General features: G+C 44.7%; 1 protein-coding gene and 1 pseudogene across 2 annotated transcripts in view; one reads left to right on the plus strand and one right to left on the minus strand.

Annotated features, from left to right (window-relative positions):
- Nucleotides 1-588, minus strand: part of TRAF3 (TNF receptor associated factor 3) — a 31,535-nt gene extending 30,947 nt beyond the window's left edge. The window contains exon 1 of one of the 2 annotated variants that reach the window (XM_019639366.1): nt 331-588. In XM_019639366.1, the coding sequence (XP_019494911.1) occupies nt 331-575 (245 nt within the window). In that variant the 5' untranslated portion in view covers nt 576-588. The remainder of the gene's footprint in view (nt 1-330) is intronic. The other variant, XM_019639367.1, reaches the window with a different exon arrangement.
- A 715-nt stretch (nt 589-1,303) lies between these two features.
- The window catches only part of LOC109381019 (60S ribosomal protein L28 pseudogene), a 29,329-nt pseudogene continuing 7,684 nt past the window's right edge, over nt 1,304-22,948 (plus strand).

The following is a 22,948-nucleotide window of genomic DNA, read 5'->3' on the forward strand; positions in this document are numbered from 1 at the left end:
TGGGGGCACTAGGGCCAGAGTGGCCAGCACCATCGAGAAAGCAGCAGGAGCAGGAGACATTACAGCAGATGCTTGTGGGAGGGGAAGACAGGAGTCTGCAAATGGGGTGGGAGGTCCAGGGTGCAGGTCAGAGGCCCCTTAAACTCAGGTGTGGGTCCTACTGGGTTTCCCTAAATTATTCCCACGCTGGCCTCTGAGAATTTACTGGGTTTCTTCAGAGTTCTAAACTCGAGTTTATGTGTTAGGCAAATAAATGAAGGGGTGGGTGGGACAGCGAGGCTGGAGAACCTGAAACGCACCGTGAGCGCAGCCCAGGGAGGGGGCACGTACCTCAGCAAGGCGGCCGTGCAGGTCTCACAGAACCGGTGTCCGCACTCGGTCTGCTTCGGGTTGCACAGCACCAGGCGGCACTTCTCGCACTTGTACTTGTCCTCCACGGTCTTCACGAACCTTTCTTTGTAACCTCCTTGTTCAGGGACGAACACTGACGTCCCGGCGCTACGGTCAGGGTGCAGCTTCAGCGGTGGGTTGGTCTGCAGTGAGCCGGAAGAGTCCATCTTTTTGCTCGACTCCATTTTAAGAAAGAGAATTTCTGTTGGGGAAAAAGAACAGTAAATAAGTAGAGCACTATCATGTTAAATGGCGTGAGGAAATAACAAACATAGCTTTGGAAAAGCAAAAGTGCGCCTTTCAGTTTTAGGAAACACAAGACCGTCCTGACTTCAGTATGTGATGGGACCAAGACACCAAATGTGTCCCCTTCTTCCTACTTCACCCAGACGCTACATTTATGTTGCTATTCAAAAAACTTCCGAAAAGGTGTACACTGTATTTGCAAGGTTCTTTAAAATACAGATACTTCACTTGCCGTGACTTCAACTTCTATGCATCATTCTGATATTTGGCCCAAGCAACAGCCACTCTCAACCAATTTTATTTCCTACTTGTTGCACTGGCGATGACAGTCTCGATGACACGATTCGGGGTGGCCTGTCACACTGCGATGGCATCTCATTCTGACAACAGCACCTAATGTCTGATGGTGTGCAAACTCCTGGCCCTACTCTTCACCATGCCACCCCACGACAGTGTGCCCACAGTGTGCCGCAGGTTGGGTGACAGGACTGGAGCCTGCCTTCCGCCTGCTCCCACCTCATTTCAGGTCCCCACACTGCGCACCACAAAGCTTCATGGCGGGCCCATCGTGGATGGACGGGCACTTTCGTGTCCGGGGACAGCTGGCGAGGGGACAGTAGGACTGGATGGATCTCCTTTGCCATCTGGGCAGGCTCTCCCATCGCATATGGTGACAAGTCTGCAGATGGTTGGTACCCACCTGCAGGGTCCCATCAAGGGACAAAGGGAACAGTTCCTAGACGAGAACCACAAAGACCCCAGCCTGGGCAGCCCAGCCAGCACCCAGCCAGAGTGCGTGGCGCACCTCTGGGGACCTACAGAGGAAGTGTCTTCCAAACTACTGTGTCCTTCTTCAATCCATCAATTCCTGCTGCTTATAAGAAGGGCCACTCTTTCTACTCATGCGGTCCTGAAGACTGGCCCCAACACCACCCTTCTCCCATCTGCATGGCTGTGCACAGCGGGTCAGCTGTTCCCGGTGGGCCTCGGTCCTCACACTGCGGTCAGCTCCTTCTGAGGCTGAAAGAATGAATGTTTCATGCCCAGGGGTGTTTGGGCATGAATGCCAGCAGCACATCTGACAGATAAATGAACTGGTGCTTGAGCCACACCTGGGTTAGGTTTAACAAAATAGAACATTACTGTGGCAGTGTGGCAGCCTCCAGTGAAATCGGTCCATTTGTGAAACCAAGTTTCACAAATGGTCAAAATGACGTCAACAGGCCAGCAGCCCTAGGCTCACAGACCTGTTGGTCGGGGTCCTGCTCATTAACATGCGAACTAGGAAGGTGCCCCCATGAATCTGGCCTGTCAGGAAAGGGGGACCAGGAGTTGACCTGCTGCCCTCTCCCGCTCCCCACATGGGGCACCTTTTCCACAGGTGCTCTAGGCGCCTCCCTCCTGGAATACACGTCCTGCCTTTGCAAGGACGCCGGCCGCATGCACGCGACCCCCTTTGCCCTGTGTGCGCTTTCCCCACGGCACTTCCTGCCTTCTAGGACTGCGTGCTTCATGGCTTCCCCCCCCCCCAAAGGTTTTATTATTGGGGAATTGGGGGAGGGGAACAGACAAGTTGCTGTCCTTTTGTTCTTCAGTCTAGTTGTGGAGGACGTCGCTTCACTGGCCCATGTTGGTATTATCATTGCGCTCTTCCCAGGTAAGGCAGATCGGCCATCTGCCATTGGACAGCCACTCACGGTGGCTCACGAAAGCTCATGCTGGCTGCTGACCAGCCCCACTGCAGCCTACGCCGACACCAGTGACTGACAGCAGCCCAGCTCCAGGTCGAGCTGTTGTTCACCATCTTAGCTGTAGAGGGCGCAGTGTCACTGGCCCTCATGTGGGATCCGAACTGGGGCCCTGCTGCTCAAAGCTGGAGTCTCAAGCCAACTCCTAATCAACACACCACTCAGCCGGCCTTGTGCTTCATGTTTATTGTCTCTCTCTCTTCAGTAGAACATAAGCTCCGTGATGACACGGATTTTGATCTGTTTTGTTGACTGACAAACCCCAGGTACCTAGAATAGTGCCTGGTGGATAGACGGTACTCAATACCCCTTCGCTGAGTTAACAGAGAGAATTAAATGTCCAGAACAGGCAAATCCAGGGACAGAAAGCTGACCCAAGGTTACCAGGGGCTGGGGGAGGGGCGTGTCACTAACGGGCATGGGGTCTCTTGCTGGGGTGATCGAGGGGTTCCAGAACTGGATAGTGAGGATGACTGCACAGCTCTGCAATGACGCTAACCACCACTGAGCTGTACACGTTAAACGGGTGAATTTTATGGTATGTGAATTACATCTTAACTTAAAACCTAAATAAAGAATACTATAAAGTAACTGTTCCAAATGGTTCTAGTTGGGTTTGGTTAACTTGTGATATTTACATAGTCATATACTTTAAAATAGATTCTCAAACTGAAACTGTATGCGCCTGATGTGGACCTGCCTGACACAACAGGCGGTGATGAGATTTTCATTTATAACAGTACATGCTCTTGGGAAAACAACCAACCACTAAGATACGGGGAGTAAAGTGAAAAGAATCAGGTCCCAGAGGCAGACGCTCCTGACGGGTGTTCTGTGCGACATCACCTCCTGTGGGCCAGAAATGGCAAATCACACATGAGACAACGTATCTTTTTCTCCTGCACACAAACTGTGTCGCACGTGCAAACTAGCCTAGCTTTCTTTTGTCACCAGTGGTGTATCCTGCGTGCTTCGCCACAGCAGCATGTGGGGACCCCTTATAACTCCGAGGGGCTGCACAGCGCTCCATGCATGCCTTCCCATAATGTACACGGCCGGCTCTCCTCATGGAAGATTGGGCCGGTTTGAACACTTTGCTGTTACATACATGCAGGCCAGCATTCCTGAACATATATTGTTGCACACTTAGGCAAGCATAGAGCCACAGAACTGCAGGGTCGAAGATGTGCATTTGAAAATACTATCCTCATTACCAAACTGCCTTCTAAAAGGTTACTACTGTACACTGTACACTTCCTCCGATGGTTAGTAGACTATGTATTAAGCAAGCATTACTGTAGAGGACAACAGCCGGTTCCATCAAACACTCACGCTTCCCACTTTGTTTCGGCCTTGGCACTGTTTTTTGGCCATGTTGCTCTGCAAACATCAGGGTTCTCCTGTGGGTGCCACCTCCTGTGGTCATCACCTCCTGTAGCTGCCACTTGCTGTGGACGCCACCTCATGTGGCCACCTCCTGTGGATGCCACCTCCTGTGGTTGTCACCTCCCGTGGACGCCACCTCCTGTGGATGCCACCTACCATGGACGTCACCTCCTGGGGGTCAGGCAGCAGGCACAGCCTGCTTGAGGGCACACTCATCACCCTTCTGCACGTGTGGGAGAGCCCTTCTTCAGGTGGGCAACTCGGCAAAGGTTTGCCAAACCAGTTGTATATTATTTCAATGTACATGGGCACCTACAGTGTACACAGCTCTGTGTGTCACACATCAGGGGACAGAGGGGGGACGGAGATTGTCTCCACCCTTAGATAGCTCTGAGAGAGTTGGGAGAGAGGTGGGCACTCAGAGTCAACAACTGAAACAGGCAGCAGACGTGCGAAACACCACCCTGGAGCTACAAAGGAGGTGCGTCTCCAAAGGAGGAAAACATCACCTGTTTGAGGCAGATCGTGGCTTCCTGACTTGACTGTGGCATAATTCCAATTCTAAGAGGACAAGGAGGGCGGCAGACACACAGCACTGTTAGGTGGCTGTGGAGGGGAGCCTGGCACTGGGGGTTCTGGGAGGGGGCAGGCAAGTGGGCCATCTGGCACTGACTGCTCTGCATGGGAAGGCTGGTCCTTGGGCATAGCATTTATCTTCTGAGCCTCTCTAGTCCTTTTCATGAAAGGCAGATGCTACCCCTACTTCTCAAGCACTACCAGGCATCCCGAGGTCATCGATGCGAATCCCTCTGCTAACTGCAGCACTTACACACAGAAGCTACATCCTCCTGCCAGCGGGGGTCGGGAAGCCTGACAAGCATTGGGCTGCTTCCTCATCTTAGATGGCTCAGCCTTTCTTCAAAATGCCCCTTCTCAGCAATTAGGCAAGAAAAATAAATAAAAGGCATCCAGATTGGAAAGGAAGAAGTAAAACTACTTCTTTTTTCAGATGATATAATCTTGCATATAGAACATACCAAAGAATCAACTGAAAACTAGTTGAATAAACTTGTTCAGCAAAGTTGCAGGATATAAGATCAATGTATCCAAGTCAACTATAGCTCTATACACTAGCAATGAATAATCCAAAAATGAAATTAAGAAAACCCATTTATAACAACATCAAAAAGAATAAAGCATCTGGGAATAAATGTAACCAAATGAAAGCAAGATGTGTATGCTAGAAATTATAAAACATTGTGAAAGACAGTAAAGAGTCGAGCAAATGGAAAGACATCCCTGTTCATGGCCTGGAAGACTTGACATTGCTAAGAGGGCAGTGCTCCCCAAGGTGGGCTACAGGGTCATCTCACTGCTTAGTAAAATCCCAGCCTTTTTTTTCCCCCACAGAAATGAGCTGAACCTAAAATTCATTTAGAAATGCAAGGGACTCAGATGACAAAACAATCTTGAAAAAGAACAAAGTTGGAGGACTCACACTTCCTGATTTCCAAACTTACTGCAGATCAATGAGGACACTGGGACTGGCATGAGGACAGGCACACAGGTCAATGAAACAGAACAGAGAGTCCAGAGATAAATAAACCCTTACATTTATGGGCAGCTGGTTTCTGACAGGGGTTCCAAGACTATTCAGTGGGGGAGGAACAGCGGGCTGGCTCACTACTGTTGCAGAACAAGGAAGGCCTCACGCCTGTAAGGCTGCCGGAGGTCACTTCATGGCAGCTGCTTAGGCACCTGCCTCCTCCCTTCCCAGGTGGTCAACTGCGCAAGGCCCTGGTTCTGAAAGCACTGCTTCAGGGAGAACCAGTGGGTGGGCTCTAAGGCCTCCCTTGTTGGTATCCTTTGCCTTTCAGAAAATGTATTAGGTGACACACACAAAAGAGTATGTGTCACTGGGGCAGCCGGTTAGTTCAGGTGTTAAGAGCACGGGCTTATAACCCCAAGGTTGCTGGTTTGATTCCCACATGGGCCACGGAGCTGTGCCCTTCACAATTAGATTGAAACAACTACTTGACTTGGAGATGATGAGTCCTGGAAAAACACACTGTTTCCCAATAAAATGTCTTAAAAAAAGAAAAAGAGTATGTGTAATTTACATGCAAGGTAAGACTACAACAAAATGAATGACCCCCAGAACCCACTACCCACTTAACAGTCGAAATTTACCTGAGTGCTCTTTTCTCAGCCATCTTCCTGCTGCTCTCCAAAAGTACAATGCAGCCTGAACTTTGTATTTAGATTACTCTTGAATCATATGTATTTTTCTTCTTAATCAATATACTTTTGCCTGTTTTTAACTGCATAAAAATGACATACCATATGGAGTCCCCGTCATCAGTTATAAATATCCATCTGTTGTGTGCAGTTGATACACTCCATTCATTTTCACTGCTGTATAATGTTCTATGATATACGCATCATTTTCTTATCAGTGTCCAGTTTTTGCTATTATGAACGATCTGCTCTGACCGTTCTGGTACATCTCTTCTGGGTCCTCATGTAAGTTTCTCTAGCGTATATACTCAAGATCAGGGGGATCAGGGTTTGGCAAACTACAGCCTGTGGGTCAGCTCTAGCCAGCAGCCTATTTTTGTTAGGCCCTTGAGTTAAGAATGCTTTTTAAATTTTAAGGCGTTAAACAGACAAAGGCCACATGTGGTCCACAAAGCCCAGGTCTGCCACCTTGCCCTTCCCAGAGAGAGTCTGCCAACGTCTGCCGACTCGACCTCCAGAGCACGGAGAGGCCGCGAGTGTGCCGGTGGCATGCGTGGCCCATGTGCCAGCGGGGCCAAGCTGCTCCCCAAAGCAAAGCAGCATCAAATCCTGTTGAGCCACGTCCTCCCTGGCCCTGGGTACTGTCAGAAGCCTTCGTTCCTGCGGCTGAGCAGGAACACAGGTCTCTTTTCCGTACTCTGATAATTACATGGGTCTAGCATCTTTTCATAAGCTCGTGGGCCACTGGTTTCCTCCCGTGAAATGTCTCCTTGCCATCTTTAACTGGGTTACTGTCTTTTACAATATTGATTTGTAGGGGTATTCATATATTCTGATTGTTCATCCTTTATTGCTATATGTGTACGTCTTTGCCCCAGTTTGTGGCCTGACTTTAACTTTATGTTTTTTAATGAAGAGAAGTTCTTAATTGTAATGTAGTCAAATTACCCATGTCTTGGCCTTTTAAAAATATTCCAATTAGCTTATGGGTGACGCTGATGAGAAAGGAACAACCAGTACATGTAGAACCGAAATAGAAAGCAGTTCTAACTCTACCACAGAGTCGTTTTCAGAAGAAGGATATTCTGCTCAAATAAAACTAGCAAATGAGCTACTGTGTCAAACAGACTCAAAGTGCTCAAGGAAAATATTCTTCCTAAACAAAAGCTTACTCAAGAGGAACCCGAGCAGGGCCCCACAGGCAGGCCCATGACCTTTGCAGCAGTGAGATGGCCTGTGGGCCTCAGTGGCCCATGGAGAGCAGGGCTAGACAGCTGGCAGGTGCTGGGCTGGTGGATGGATGACTGTGCTCAGGCTTACTGACAATCCCAACCTTCCCCAGCCATCAACTGTCATCACGGGAAGTCAGCTCTCCTTGGAAGTGTAAGAAGCACCTTATCAACCCCTAGGAACAATGTCTTTAAGTCTTGAAATAAGATCTATACCCACCTATTGTGTCCCGAGCAAAAGGGAGTTTGGATTCAGGAAAATCACCACTGGAGGCAGCATTTTCATAATCAAACCAGGCACAGTCAATAGTGAGCACTCTTCAACTTAAATACTAAGGTGGTGTATCACCTTAGGACCACATACAAAGTCATGTGAAGGGGAAACCACTGAGGTGAATGTGCTTCAGGTTCCCTGGGGACCCACTGAGGTAACAGGGAGGGTAAAAAACTTAGGATCACCAAAGGAAACCAAATTTCTGTCTGTAAGATCAAGCTTTCAATAACAACAAGGTAGGGCAAGGTTTACTAGAATGCCCGCCAGCCAACAGGCACACACAAATATTAACAACAACAATTTATTGTCTTTTTATTATTTACCTTTGTAAGCTATCTTCAAATCTTTCTGCAATGAGGGGGGGGGACGTAAATTAGGCAAACTCATAATGAGTCACCACATGAAGAACAGATGAGTGAGTGACATCAGTAAAAAATGGCTGAGTAAGGAACTCCACAAGTCCATCCTTCAATAAAGCAAGAAAAAAACTGGCAAAACCTGTCAGAAACAACTTGTTTGGAATGTGGGAAACTAACCAAAAGCTAGCAGCAATGAGATGAACACTTAAGTAAGAGAAGCTATCCATCTAATCTTGGTGGAAACAGTGAGCTCAGTGGCATCTGACGTGGGCCCATCCCCCGAGAGGCAGTGCCTGGAAGAAAAGGGCCTGCAATCCTGCACAGGTACTTGGCAGGGGGGTGCGCTGGGGCTGGGTGTTGGGGAGCAGAAAATGCCTTATTACAAAGAATTTCTTTTTGGTGGCTTGTTTTGACCTATCTGGGAGCTCCCTACAAGACAAGCTCAAAGGGCCTGCCTTTACCTCACCAAACTCCAAATTCTCCCAGTGCTGAGGTGGCTACTGGAGGGGTGGGGTGTGTGTGTGTGTGGGGGGGAGGGGGGTTACTGAAAACATTTCCAGGCAAATGTATTAGTCACTGCAGCATGGGGCACTCAATCAGAGCTGAGGCAAACAACAGACTAACAAGAAGGTTGAGAGGAACAGCTGGGAAATAAGGGTTTTGAAAAGTTCCAATACATTCCTGGGACTCTAGAAGACCACGCAAATGCCCAGGGCCTCATGCACACTCAGGAAAGGCCTGAGAAGGCCCACAACTCTCACCTCTAGTTGACCTTCAGGTTCTGCACAAGCAGGAAGTGAATGCTAAGGCAGAGTTGTCAGCTGCCTGGCTGAGAGTTGAAGGCATACCCAACACTTACACAGACCCCATCTGAAAAACTGGGAGAGAATATTGATTCCAGACACCTAAGGAAATCTCTGTCCAATCACTAGCTGGCCACTATCCTAATGAAATGGACTTCAGTGACCACACATAATAAAGAATATAAACTTTACAAAATTAGCTCAAAAAGGTCATTACACAAACAACTGTAACAAGTAGCAACAACAAATACTGAAGAGGGGGAGAGTCTCTTTTCCAGATTGGCCGCGTTATAATATTAAAAAAACATTCTACTTTCAAAAATAATTATAAGGTATGCAAGAAAAACAAGGAAATATAGCCATACAAAGGAAAAAAGGCAAGTAACAGAAAATGTCCAGAAGAAAACCTAGACATTTGACTTATAAAGTCTTTAAATAATCTAATTTACACGTGTTCAAAGAGATAAAGGAAACAGTGTCCAAAGAACTAGAAGAAATAAGGTCTCATGAAATGAGGGGCTGTCAATATAAAAAATTTTTAAAAAGGAATCAAACACATTCTGGAGTTAAAAAGCACAATAACTGAACTAGAGGGGCTCAACACCATAATTGAGCAGGCAGAAGAATTAGAGATCTTGAAGACAGGTCAGTTGAGATTTGTTGATAAGTCAACTGACTTTATCCAGTCTAAGTAATGAAGGGGAAAAAAAATAAAAATGAACACAGGCTCAAAAACCTGTGGGGCACCATCAATCATACCAACATATATATTATGGGAGACAGAGAAAAGAGAGGAGGGAGAAAAAGGGGTGAAAAGAATATCTGAAGAAATAATGGACAAAAACTTCCCATATTTGATGAAAAAAAATATATATATTTTTTTAGCTGAGCCATTCTGCCACCTGTTGGCAGCTCAGCAGCATCTCAGCCTGGGCGGGACTCGAACCGCTGTTGCTCAGAGCTCAAACTCTTGAGTGAGCTCTTAACCAGCTGAGCCACTCGGCCGGCCCTTGATGAAAAATATTAATTTGCACATTCAGGGAGCTCAACAAACTCCATGTGGGATAAAATTCAAGAAATCCACACTAATTAAAATTATAATCGAATTGATGAAAGAGCATTTTGAAAGCAGCAAGAGAGAAGCGACTCTTCACATACAAGAATTTCTTCAATAAGATTAACAGTTGATATCTCATCAGAAACCATGGAGGACAGAAGACAATGGGATGACACATTCAAAGGGCTGAAAGAAAAAAAAATTAACAAAGAATCCTATATTCAGCAAAACTGTCCTTCAAAATAACTAACCTTTGGGGTGACCGGTTAGCTCAGTTGGTTAGAGTGTGGTGCTGATCACACCAAGGTTGCCAGTTTGATCTCAGCATGGGCCACTGTGAGCTGCGCCCTCCTTAAAAAGTCAACTATGCCATTGTAGCATGAAAGCAATGTGTAACCAATGACCATGTTCCCCAATAAAAAAAACCACAGGGCCAGCTGGGTGGCACAGCTGGTTAGAGCGAGAGCTTCTGAGCAATAGGTTTGGTGGTTCGAGTTCCACATGGGACAGTGAAGCTGCGCCTGAGCTGAGTTGCGAACAGGCAGCCGGATAGCTCAGCTGGTGAGAGTGCGTGCTCCTAACAACAACAAGGTTGCTGGTTTGACTTCCTCATGGGATGGTGGGCTGCACAACTAAGATTGAACACAGCACCTTGAGCTGAGCAGTCGCTCAGCTGGTGAGAGCGTGTGCTCTTAGCGACAAGATTGCCGTTTCGACTTTCACATGGGATGGTGGAATGCACCCCCCCACAACTAGACTGATAGTGGCAACTGGACTTGGAGCTGAGCTTGCACCCTCCACAATTAAGATTGAAGGACAACAACTTGATATTGAGCTGATTGGTCCTAGAAAAACACAATGTTTCCTTTCCCCAATTCCCCAATAAAATCTTAATAATAATAATAAAGTGCTACTCTTTTTTAAAAAAATCACGAAAACAAAAAAAACCTATCTTCAACAAAATACTAGAAAACCGAATCCAACAGCATATGAAGGGTATTACACATCATGACCAAGTAGGATTTATCCCAGAAAGGCAAGGGTGGTAAAAAACAAACAAACAAATAAAATCAATCAATGTAGTGTACTGCATTAACAGAACAAGGGGAAAACAAAACCACATGATCATCTCAACTGATGTAGAAAAAGCATCTGACAAAATCCAACATGACAAAAAACCCTCAGAAAACAAGGCAAAAAAGGGAACTGCCTTGACAATGATAAAGGGTATCCATGAAAAGTCCATGCTTAATGGTGAAAGACTGAAGGTTTTCCCTCTAAGACAGCGGTTCTCAACCTTCCTAATGCCGTGACCCCTTAATACAGTTCCTCATGTTGTGGTGACCCCCAATCATAAAATTATTTTCGTTGCTGCTCTATAACTGTAATTCTGCTACTGTTATGAATCGTAATGTAAATATCTTTGTTTTCCGATGGTCTTAGGCGACCCCTGTGAAAGAGTCATTCGACCCCCAAAAGGGTCGCGACCCACAGGTTGAGAACCACTGCTCTAAGATCAGGAAGAAGGAAAGGGTGCATATTTTCACCACTGATATTCAACACTATACTGCAAGTTTTAGCCAGAGCAATTAGGGGGTAAAAAAAAAAAAAAGCCATCCAAATTAGAAAGAAGTAAACTGTCTCTATTCACAAATGACATGCTCCTATATGTAGAAAATCCCAAAGAATTCATAAGAAAAACAGCTAGAGCTAATAAAAAAATTCACCAAAGTTGCAGCGTATAAGATCAACACAGAAACATCAGTTGTGTTTCTATATCCCAGCAATAAACAATTTGAAAATGAAATTTAAAAAAGAAATTCCATTTACAGTAGCATCTAAAAAGCTTAAAATACCTAGGAATAAATTTAACCAAGGAGCTGAAAGATTTGTCCACTGAAAACTACAAACCAATTGCTGAAAGAAATAAAAGAAGACACTATTAAATGACAAGACATTTGTTTGTTCCAAAACAAATTTATGTACATGGACTGAAAGGCTTAACATTGTTACGAAAGCACTACTATTTATGATGGTTAATTCTGTGTGTCAACTTGACTGGGCCACGGGGTGCCTAGAAGATTTGGTCAAACATTATTCTAGGTGTTTCTGTGAGGGTGTGGGGAGAGATTAACATTTAAATTGGTAGACTGAGCAAAGTAGATTGCCCTCCCCAGAGTGGTTGGGCCTCATCCAATCAGTCAAAGGCCTGGACAGAACAAAGGCTGAGCCTTCCCCAAGCAAGGAGGATTCTTTCTGCCTGGCTGCCTTCAAACTGAGACATCATCTTTTCCTGCCTTTGGACTTGAACTGAAATATCAGCTCTTCCTGGATCTCAAGCCTGCTGGGCTCTGCACAGGAACTAAGCCATCAGCTCTCCTGGGTCTCCAGCTTGCCAACACACTCTGCAGATCTCGGGGCTTGCCTGCCTCCATAATTGTGTGAGAGCCAATTCCTTATAACGAATACCTCTTCACACACACACACACACACACACACACACACACACACACACACACAGTTCTGTTTCTCTGGAGAACTCTAATACTACACTACCAAAGTGATCTACAGATTCAGTACAATCCCTACCAAAATTCCAATGGCCTTTCTTTTACAGAAATGAAAAATCTGACCTTTAATTTCATATGGACTTACAAGGGGACCCCAAGGGGCCAGAATAACATTGAAAAAGAAACAACGTGGGAACACTCACACTTCTCAAACTTACTAACATAACTACAATAATCAAAACAGTTTAATACTGGCATAAGGGTAGACATATAGACCAACGGAATAGAAATGAGAGTCCAGATATAAGCCCATACATCTATGGCCAAGTGATTTTTGACAAGGATGCCGAGACCATTTAGCAGGAAAAAAAACAGTCTCCAGCACAAGTGGGTAACCAGAAGCTGAAGAATGAACTTGGACCCTTACCTCACTCCATATACACAAACCAACCCAAAATGGATCAAGCACTAAAATATTGGGTTGTCAGAAAAGTCATAACGTATTTTTCTATGTTTTTCGTTGCAAAAATGCGTCATGACTTTTCCGACAACCCAATATATGTAAGAGCTAACACCATAAAACTCTTACAAGAAACATGGGGTAAATCTTCACGACCTTGAATTTGGCAAAGGATTCTTAGCTATGACACCAAAAGCATAATCAACAAAAGAAAAAAAACAGATCCATTGGACTTCACCAAATTTGAAAACTTTTATACATAAAAGTACATCAAGGATGTGAAAAGACAACAAAACTGGAGAAAACATCATCAGTCATCAGGGAAATGCAAATCAAAACCACAAGTTATCACTTCATACCCACCAGGATGGTTATAATTAAAAAAAAAAAAAAGGGTAAGGTGAGGATGTGGGGGAAAAAAAGGTATTGGTGAGGATGTGGAAAAATAGAAACTCTAATGCATTGCTGGTAGAAACATAAAATGGTTCAGCACTGTGGAAAACAGTTTGGCAGTTCCTCAAAAAGCTAAACACAGTTACCACATGACCCAGCAATTCTACCCCTACATATATACACAAGAGAACTGAGAACATGTTTATATAAACACTTGTACATGAATGTTCACAGCAGCATTATTCATAGTAAACAAAAAGTATTAACAGCCCAATGCCATCAAGAGATGACCGGATAAACAAAATGTGCTCTATCCACACAATGGACTATTATTCAGCCATAGAAAGGAATGAAGTACTGATACAAACGTGCTATCATGAATGAACATTTCTGCTACGTGATAAAAATCAGGAAAAAAAGGCCACATATTGTATGACTCCATTAATATGAAATGGCCAAAACAGGCAAATCCAGAGAGACAGAAAGTAGATTAGTGGTTGCCAAGGGGAGAATAACGGACGTGTCTTCTTAGTGGGTATGGAGTTTCTTTTGGGAATGATGAAAATGTTCTGGAATGAGATAGTGGTGATAGTTGTCTAACATTGTGAATATACTAGAAACCACTGATGTACATTTCAAATGGTTTAAGTGATGGAATTTTCTTTTTTTTGTTTTAAGATTTTATTGGGGAATTGGGGAAGGGGAACAGTGTTGGGGAATTGAGGAAGGGGAACAGCCAAGTTGTTGTCCTTCAATCTTAGTTGTGGAGGTCACAGCTAGCTCAGCTCCAAGTCCAGTCACCATCCGGCCACCTGTCAGTAGCTCGCGGCCGCTCAGTTTAAGGTGCCGTGTTCAATCTTAGTTGCGGATGGGAATAGCCCACCATCCCATGTGGGAGTCGAACTGGCAACCTTGTTAGGAGCACGTGCTCTCACAGCTGAGTCATCCTGCCAGCGGCAGCTCAGCTTGGGTGCAGCTCACTGGCCCATGTAGGAATTGAACTGGCGACCCTGTTGCTCAGAGTTTGTGCTCTTAACCAACTGAGCCACTCAGCCAGCCCCTAGGTTTCTTGATTTAAATATAAATACCTTTTCACTTATACATGGGTATAAAACTAGTTAAATTCTACCTTAATCTGGGAGCTTAGTTGTGACAATTATAGGTTAATGAAATTCTGTAGTATTTATAATAATTATTGTGTTGATGGAAGAAAAGTTATGCAAGCTCAGTCAAATGCATTAAGGAGGTAGTGGAGGAAGCAACTGTTAGGGACTTGGGACTGATGTTAGCAGCCTGATTTGGGGAAGCAACTCGGAGGTTACAACACCCAGAAACTGGACACACATGCCTCCGGTTAGCACATCGGCCACACGCGGGAGATGGGAACCTAGGCCGCAGCCAACGCCTCACCTCCCACGCTGTCTTAGCATAAGGTTTGGGAAGAGGATGTTTGCTTCCATACGGAAAAACATTCTGCTGAGCAGCAGCAATAAATACAGTAAGAAAAGGGGCGCAAAGGAAACTACATGAAGGGAAAGTATGTGCTCTGAGGCACTGAGGAGGAGCCAAGGCCAGACGCCCCCCCCCCCGAGGCTGCGGCCTGGGGCTGGTGTCCTGGGCCTGTGCCAAGGACCGGGGCCTGCCTGCCACAGCGCCTGGCATTCTTACTCCTAGAACTCTGATTCTGCAGTTTCCTTCCAGTAGAATTATTACTCTGTTGGTACACTATTTACTGTTTGCTACATGTTTAGGCATGAGCTTACTGTATTTTGAGGCCAAATTTTTACGCAAATGAAAAAAACCCCTATGTGAGCAAGTCACTTCCTAGCATTTTCGTTTGTTGGACGCTCAGGAAGCCCCTCTCACAGCTGAGGCGTGTCTGTGCTTAGACGCCCCAAGCGGCGGGCCTGGGCTCCTCTCTCTTGCCTCTGCACTTCCACTGCTCCAATCATTTATTCTACGTTCCTTCCTTCTGTGGTTTAAGTTGAGCTGCATTTTACTTGGAGATTAGAAACTGGAAATAAAAGTACATCTGCTGACAAAAGGGTGTTCCAAGAACTGGAAAGCCCGGGGAAAACCAAAAAAGGGAAGCATCAGATAAACAAAGAAAATGGCTCCTGCCAGCAATCAAGTATGAAACGCCACATGGATATGGAAAGCTGAGCTCAACTTCGCGCCCAGCTGGGAAATCAAAAATCTCATCCAAGTGATGCCAATAAACAGAGGAGGGAAAAACCCGTCAGCAGACAGGTGTGTCTGGTGGTAGGTTTCCTGGCGGTCCATCTTTATGCAAACATTGCAGCACAGCACACTGGCTCTTCATGACACCTGATGCCAAACACTCCACCACGGGACACGGCCTGTGGCTTACTGGCCACCACAAGAGGAGACTAGATGCTTATCCAAACAAACAAGGCAGATCATAATGACATATTAAAAGCCCCACTGAGGGGGCGAGTGGCGTGTTGGTTAAGAGTTGGCTTGGGACACCAGCTCTGAGCAGCAGGGCCACAGTTCGGATCCCACATGAGGGCCAGTGATACTGCGCCTGTACAGTTAATATGGTGAACAACAGCTCGACCTGGAGCTGGGCTGCCATGAGTTGTTGGCAACGGCGTAGGCTGCAGCCCCTGCTGCAGTGGGCTGCCGTGAGCTACCGCATGTGGCTGGCAGCCAGTGTGAGCTGCCAATGGCCGCTGTGAGCAGCCAGCCGTCCAATGGCCGGCGACTGATCTGTCTCACCCGGGAAGAGCGCAATGATAATACCAACATGGGCCAGTGAAGCGACGTCCTCCACAACTAGACTGAAGAACAAAAGGACAGCAACTNCTTAGCTGTAGAGGGCAGTGTCACTGGCCCTCATATGTGGGATCCGAACAGGGGCCCTCTGGTGTCCCAAGCCAGCTCTTAACCAAAGTGCCACTCGGCCGGCCCCCATTCAAGTATCTTGACATCTACTATTTACACTAACTCCCGTTTTTCACTAACCTTTAGGGCAGGGATCATGCCGTATTCCACCCCCCTACACACACTCCAGCACCTAACAAGGTGCCAGACACACTCGGCAGACACTTGCCTTCTGGGGAGCTAAACTCCTCTAAGCATCTTTCTACAAACCTTCCTTTCCCAGTGAAAGTGTCGCTCCCCCAACCCTGGTCTACACTCTAAGGTCACCCATCGTATCACTTAGACGCCTGTACTGGCCGTGCTTCCTCCTCTCTCCCACATGTGACTATGAGTTTCCTGAAAATGAAATGCGTCTTCTTAAGGCATGTGTCCTCAGCACTCAAAAAGTACTTACCACACAGTAAGCCTTCACTGCATATTAGTCGTAGTTAGTAACTACTCCTGTAGTTATTTATTCCTCACAATTCTATAATTACTCCTCTCCTTTGTCCCCCTCCGTGATACAGATGAGGAAACTGGAACACAAAGATTCAGCAACTTCTCAACCTTACACCTCAGCAGTGGCAGTGGTCTGCCTCTCGAGTCCATGGCTCTGAACACTGTCTGACCAGGCAGTAACAGCATCAGCAAAGGCATGCTCATGACTTAGGATGTCGCAAAATCAAAACAGATGTATGCTGTAAAATCGGATTTGCCATGTGCATCTCAAATTGTCTTTAAAAGGTCATCCAATGGTCCAAATCTCTCCTTGGACTGTTGAGGAACTAAGATAATCAGATTCCGGGCCAGCCGAGTGGCGTGTTGGTTAAGAGTTGGCTTGGGAGTGCGAGCTCTGAGCAGCAGGACCGTCAGTTCGAATCCCACATGGACCAGTGACGCTGCACCCTCTACAGCTAAGTTGATGAACAACAGCTCGACCTGGAGCTGGGCTGCCGTGAGTTGCCGGCAGCAGCATAGGCTGCAGTGGGGCTGCCGTAAGCTACTATGAGTGGCCAGCAGCCAGCGAGAGCCACCATGAGAGGCCATCCAGTGACCAGGGGCTGATCTGCCTCATCCGGAAAGAACAAAATGATCACAATACCAATACGGGCCAGTGAAGCAACGTCCTCCACAACTAGACTGAAGAACAAAAGGACAGCAACTTGTCTGTTTCCCTTCCCGGTTCCCCAACCAATTCCCCAATAAAATCTTAAAAAAAAAAAAAAAAAAAAAAAAANTTTTTGTTACTGATTTATAGCTCAATTCCACTAAGGTCAGAGATTATAATCCGATTATAACATTGCTTTGAAATATATTGAAATTTGCACTATAGCCCAGTATTGTTCAATTTTTATAAATGTCTTATGTATGTATGAAAATAAAGTACATATATGTTGCAGTTTCTGGACAGAATGTTATTTATACGTACATCAGACCAAGGGTATTGATCCTATTTAAAACACCTGTGCTTACAGGTTACAAGATTTTTGGGGGTTTTTTGGTCTGCTTATTCAATCAACAACTAAGAAAAATTTCCATCTGAACTGGAAATTTCCATCTGAACTGAAATGGAAAATTTCCTTTTTCCTTGTACGTGAATTTCCTTTAGAATTTCTTATAGTGTAGTTCTGCTGGTGATAAATTCTGTCAGCTTTTATTGGCCTAGAAATTTTTACTTGACTTTCATTTTTGAAAGATATTTTCACTGGGTACAGAATTTGAAACTAATGGGTCCTCCTTTGGGTTCTTTAAAAATGTTACTCTGTTGTCTTCTGGCTGGCACAACTTCTGACCAAAAGTCGGCTGTCTTTTGTATTTTTGTTCCTCTGTAATGTGTCTTCTTTTCTTCTCACTGCTTTTTAAGATTGATTTTCCTCTTTATTATTGGTTTTTCAACAATTGGACTATGTGGTACCTTGATATGGTTTTCTTTGATTACTCTATTTGAGGTTTTTGAGCTTGTGATTTATAGTTTTCATCAAATCTGGACATTTTAAGCCATTATTTCTTCAAATACTATTTCCATTCCCTCCTCTTCTTCTGGAACTCCACTTACACATATTTTAGAACAGTTGGTTTTGACTCAAAGGTCACTAACGCTGTTATTTTGTTCAGTTTTCTTTATTCTTCATGCTGTATTTTGGGTAGTTTCCATCACTATGTTCTAAAGTTCACTCATCTTTCCTTCTGTGGTGCTAATTTGTTTTCTGGCTTCTCTCTCCCTGCCCTGTAATGTGGAAACTGTCTCTAGGCCAGGATTGGCAAACTATGGTCTGAGGGTCAAATCTAACCTGCTGCCTGTTTTTATTAATCAAGTTTTATTGGGGCACATTGACACCCATTCATTTATATGGTATGAAAGCAGCCACAGACAAAGGCAGAATTGAACAGTTGTAACTTAGACCTATGGTCTGCAAAGCCTAGGATATTTACTATCTGGTCCTTAATAGAAAAAGTTGTAGAATGCTGTTCCACAGAATAAGCTGGAATTATCGTAGGGCTCGTTTCATTTGGTTCCCTTTTTCAGGGGACACAGTCCTAACCTTCCTGCTGACCAATGTCTGCTTCATATATTTTGTCTGGTTTTCAAGTTGGTTAAGATGAGAGTCAGGTTTGAGACTCGAGTGAGGTAAGTGAGGCACTTGCCTCAGGTACAAATTTTAAGGGAGTGCCAAAAAACTCAGTAATAGAGATAAAATCAAAATTAATGCAAAAAAATCCATGAGAAACAAAATACAGTAAAAGCTTAGATTGTAAGTAACGTGGTTTCAAAGTGTTCTGCAAGACGAGCAAACACTTCTAATACATTTTAATGTGGTAAACGAGTGATGTCTTGCAATACAAGTAGTTTGTTTCCGGAACGAGTTATGCTCGCAAACCAAGGTATTACTGTATTAACATTTTGTTTAAAGATAGTATCAGTAAAAGTGCTGAGCTAAGCTATACTGGAGCTAAGGCAAAAGGAAAAATCATTAATACTGATCCTGTATTTAAAACTTGACTTTTTTCATCATGGATTTTTTTCCATAAAATTTGATTTTTTTAAGTGTTGCATTAAAATGTCATTAATCTCAATTACTGAGCTTTCTGGTGCCCCTTTAAATTCTGCACCTGAGGCAAGTACCTCAATCACCTCACCCGAGTCCTGGTGGAGAGCAAACCTGGGCCCTGTTATTTCATCATGGTGGAAATGGAAGACTCCAGGGACAAGTTGCTTGGTAAGCAATATCGCACCGGTATGTTGTAACTACTAGAGTTTATCAGAACTGGCAAATTAAATGTTTTCTCAGCGATATCTCAGAAACAGAATAAGGCTTCAATGTGAAACATTATGCTCTAATTACTTCTATTTGCAACTAATGGTCTTATATTTACATTTTCATACACATACCCTAGACAGGAAAATACTATATAAGAATATAAAACTTTTCTTGTAATTATCAAGGAAGTATATGCCACAAAGATATTGCGACTGTAAAACAATACTGTACAGTAATTCTGTATATCCAGGCGATATATTTACATTATAAGGTATTCAAAAACAGCCATGCAGCACCTGTTACCAAGTCAGTTTTTTGGTCAAAATACATGCCCAGTCTCCAAACATAATAGTTCAATTAAAAGCAGGTCAGTCAACAAACTTCCTTTCCTGATTCTGCAGGAGTACAGCCTTCTGCAATTAGTCAGCTCATTTCCTAAGTATTCCCAGCTCTCTGGGGCAGGAAAGCAAAAGGGCCATCTCGTCTACGTGATAATAAAAGCACTTCTACACAGAAGCCAATGTCGACACTCATATTCTCTATATTGTTCATTTCAATTTCTAAGGCACAGGTGCAGGAAAACATTTTCAAAAGTAATAACCAAAAAAAAAGACTTTTTCTTAATTAAAAACTTTATGGTGTTAAGTTTAGTGGAGAAATGAGGACTATGAAATTAAGTTATAATTTTTATGAAGAAGTAGCCTAGAATACACGAACCTCAAATTAATGTAACCATTAGACGCCGTTCGAAGCCACGAGGCACCTGCTCCCTTTCCCTCCCCACCTGGCCCTGGGCTGAGCCTATCCCACACCCTCCCCTGCCACGACCCTGCTTCCCTCAGCCAAGGGCGGGCTTGCGAACTGTGCTCCACTGGCCTCGCTCCTGTGGTTTTGCTCCTTCTCTCCCGCTCCCTCCACTGTCCTGGTGAACACTTCATCCTCAAGAGTTCCATTCAAGTATCTTTTTTTTAAAGATTTTTATTGGGGAATTGGGGAAGGGGAACAGACAAGTTGCTGTCGTTTTGTTCTTCAGTCTAGTTGTGGAGGACGTTGCTTCNGAGCGCAATGATAATACCAACATGGGCCAGTGAAGCGACGTCCTCCACAACTAGACTGAAGAACAAAAGGACAGCAACTTGTCTGTTCCCCTTCTGCGATTCCCCAGTGCTGTTCCCCCCGCAATTCCCCAATAAAATCTTTAAAAAAAAAAAAAGCCCCACTGAGGAGGGAGAAAAAGAGACAGACAGATGCAGGCAGACAGCTGGAAAAGAACGTATTAAACCATAGCTTAAATCTGTTAGGAAAACAATAGCTATCTGAGGCCCAGCACTGTCAACATCCCTTGGTTCCTATGACTTAGGAGTTTGTGAAAGAATCCATTCAACCCCGACTGGGGCAAACACTCTGGGCCAGGGACCAGCCATGTGGACAGGAAGGAGGAAGAAAAGCCGAGGGCCCAGAGGGCTCAGCTCTGCGCAACCAGGAGCAGGCAGCACCTTTCCAGGTGGGCGCTGCCCTGAGGCCCCTGGGCTGTGGGAGGGGCAGAAGCCGCACGTACGAGATCAGGGTCATGCTCCTGGAGCATCAAGTTTACTTGAAAATGAGTGAAAAGCGTAAACCATGGTCATATTAAGGAGTGGATTACAATATTTAAATTACCTTGTAGAATGCAGCGTGCGACTTCACAAACCACTGGCACTCATCCCTGCTCTCCTTCCCAGTCTCTTCTGCAGACTCCACCCTCCCCGCCATTTCTACCTATGGTTTAAAGGCACCAGCTGTTGACTTTTTCTCCTCCACATACTTCTGCTGGGCCACTGTGTCCCCTCCGAAAGCCTCACACACCGTATCTGCAAAAACAAGACTCTAGCTCTGAGCGCCACACTGTCTGAGCTCCCAGACAGCCTGACTCGGTTTGTCCTACTGCACAGGTGCCTTGCACTCAACACAGCCAACACGGAACTCATTCTCTCCAGTGCTTCCCACGCCTATCTGGCCCACCCCACCTGCCCCCAAACAATCTGCTCCCCAGCTCAGGGAGTGACACCACCACCTAGACAGCTGCCCATGGCAGAACTGTCCCCAATTCCCTGATTCTGACTTCCAGTCACTCATCTAGACCTGTCAATTTCATCACCGCCATCTAATGGTCCCGATCACCTCCACCTGTTACAAGGTGCATTCTGTTGCCTGTGAGATGCTCTCAGGTTCGTTTTACTTGTCTGCAGTTTCTTCCAGCTAAAATAATGCATCTTCAACTTCCAGTCCAAGCCTCTCATATCATACATAAGGAAAACCAGGCCTAGACAAGCAATGTGCCTGCGAGATCCCAGAATTACTGAGACCCTGCAACTGGATAAAGGGCAAAATCAATGCCATCCATGTGCAGCAGAAACACTGACTGAAGTAAAAATATTTAAAAAAAATCATACCCTACAATATACCCAACCTGATAGAATGCTATGCAGCTGGAAACAAGGAACGAGGAGGATCTCTATATACTGCCCTGGTGTGAGCCTCATGATACGCTGTTCAATTAAAAAACAGATGGAGAAAAGCTGGAATTGTATGGTAGCATTTTTAAGAAAGAGGATTGTACACACGTATACACACACACACACGCACACGCACGCACGCACGCACGCGCGCACACACACACACACTAGAAAGATAAACCAAAAACTAAGAAAAGTTACCTATGGAGGTGGGAAGAAACAGGGACTAGAAGGTAGATTTCTGAAAATTTTTATTTTGACTGGGAACCATGAAAATGTTTAATAAACTCGTAACACAAAATTTAAAAAGAAGCTATTCCTTAAAATAACATAAATGAATCTAAATGTGTAACAAGTTGCTGGCATGCTGAGGAATTGGGTCAAGTGACTTTAAATCTTAATAATTTGGCAAAACATTCCTAGGGATGTGTTCCAAGGACAAAAAGAACCATAGGAAACCTTAAGCTGTTTCGGTAATCATGTGATTGTAATACTAGTATTCTAAAACTATCACATATATTTTACACATTAAAACAAGTAATGATACTAATATTAAGAACCAAGATTTTCAGCATAAAAGAGACATCCACATAAAATTAAACAAGTAAAAACCGTATGATCCTAAATTTGACATAAAAATATCAGTATGAACTCAGGAGGTATTTTCACTTAAAAAGTGCATTTCCTGGCTGTCCACCAAAAAGGCCTAGAAACAATAACCAGCCCTGTGCAACAAGTTCCCCTAGCGCCCAGATTGTGGTGTCAAGATATTTTCTATAAAAGGGAACCAGAGCTGCTTAGAGAAATAGCCAATTCTAGGTTTGTTGCAAAAAAAGTACAAAATGAATCTAAAACATCTTACCATACCAAAAAGCAAGGGAAGGAAGACTAGGGGTCAACTCAGAGGTGCCACCGGCCAAAAGTGGCACAATTTTAGCATGTACCACATAATAGTAATAACTGCAATGAATGAAAACATAACAACTATGTTTAAATGCTTAAGTTTATAATGGTACTTAAAATAATCACCGGTCTCTTACAGAGAGGCTATGGAACCATCACATTGTATTGAGAATGGATGACGAGAAAGAATGAGGCATTTGTGCTGCCTCTCCTATGTGAACTTTCCCTTAGGACAGCGGTTCTCAACCTTCCTAATGCCGCAACCCCTTAATACAGTTCCTCATGTTGTGGTGACCCCCAACCATAAAATT

This window comes from Hipposideros armiger, unplaced genomic scaffold, assembly GCF_001890085.2.
Source record: "Hipposideros armiger isolate ML-2016 unplaced genomic scaffold, ASM189008v1 scaffold_43, whole genome shotgun sequence".
In the NCBI taxonomy this organism is placed as follows: Eukaryota; Metazoa; Chordata; class Mammalia; order Chiroptera; family Hipposideridae; genus Hipposideros; species Hipposideros armiger.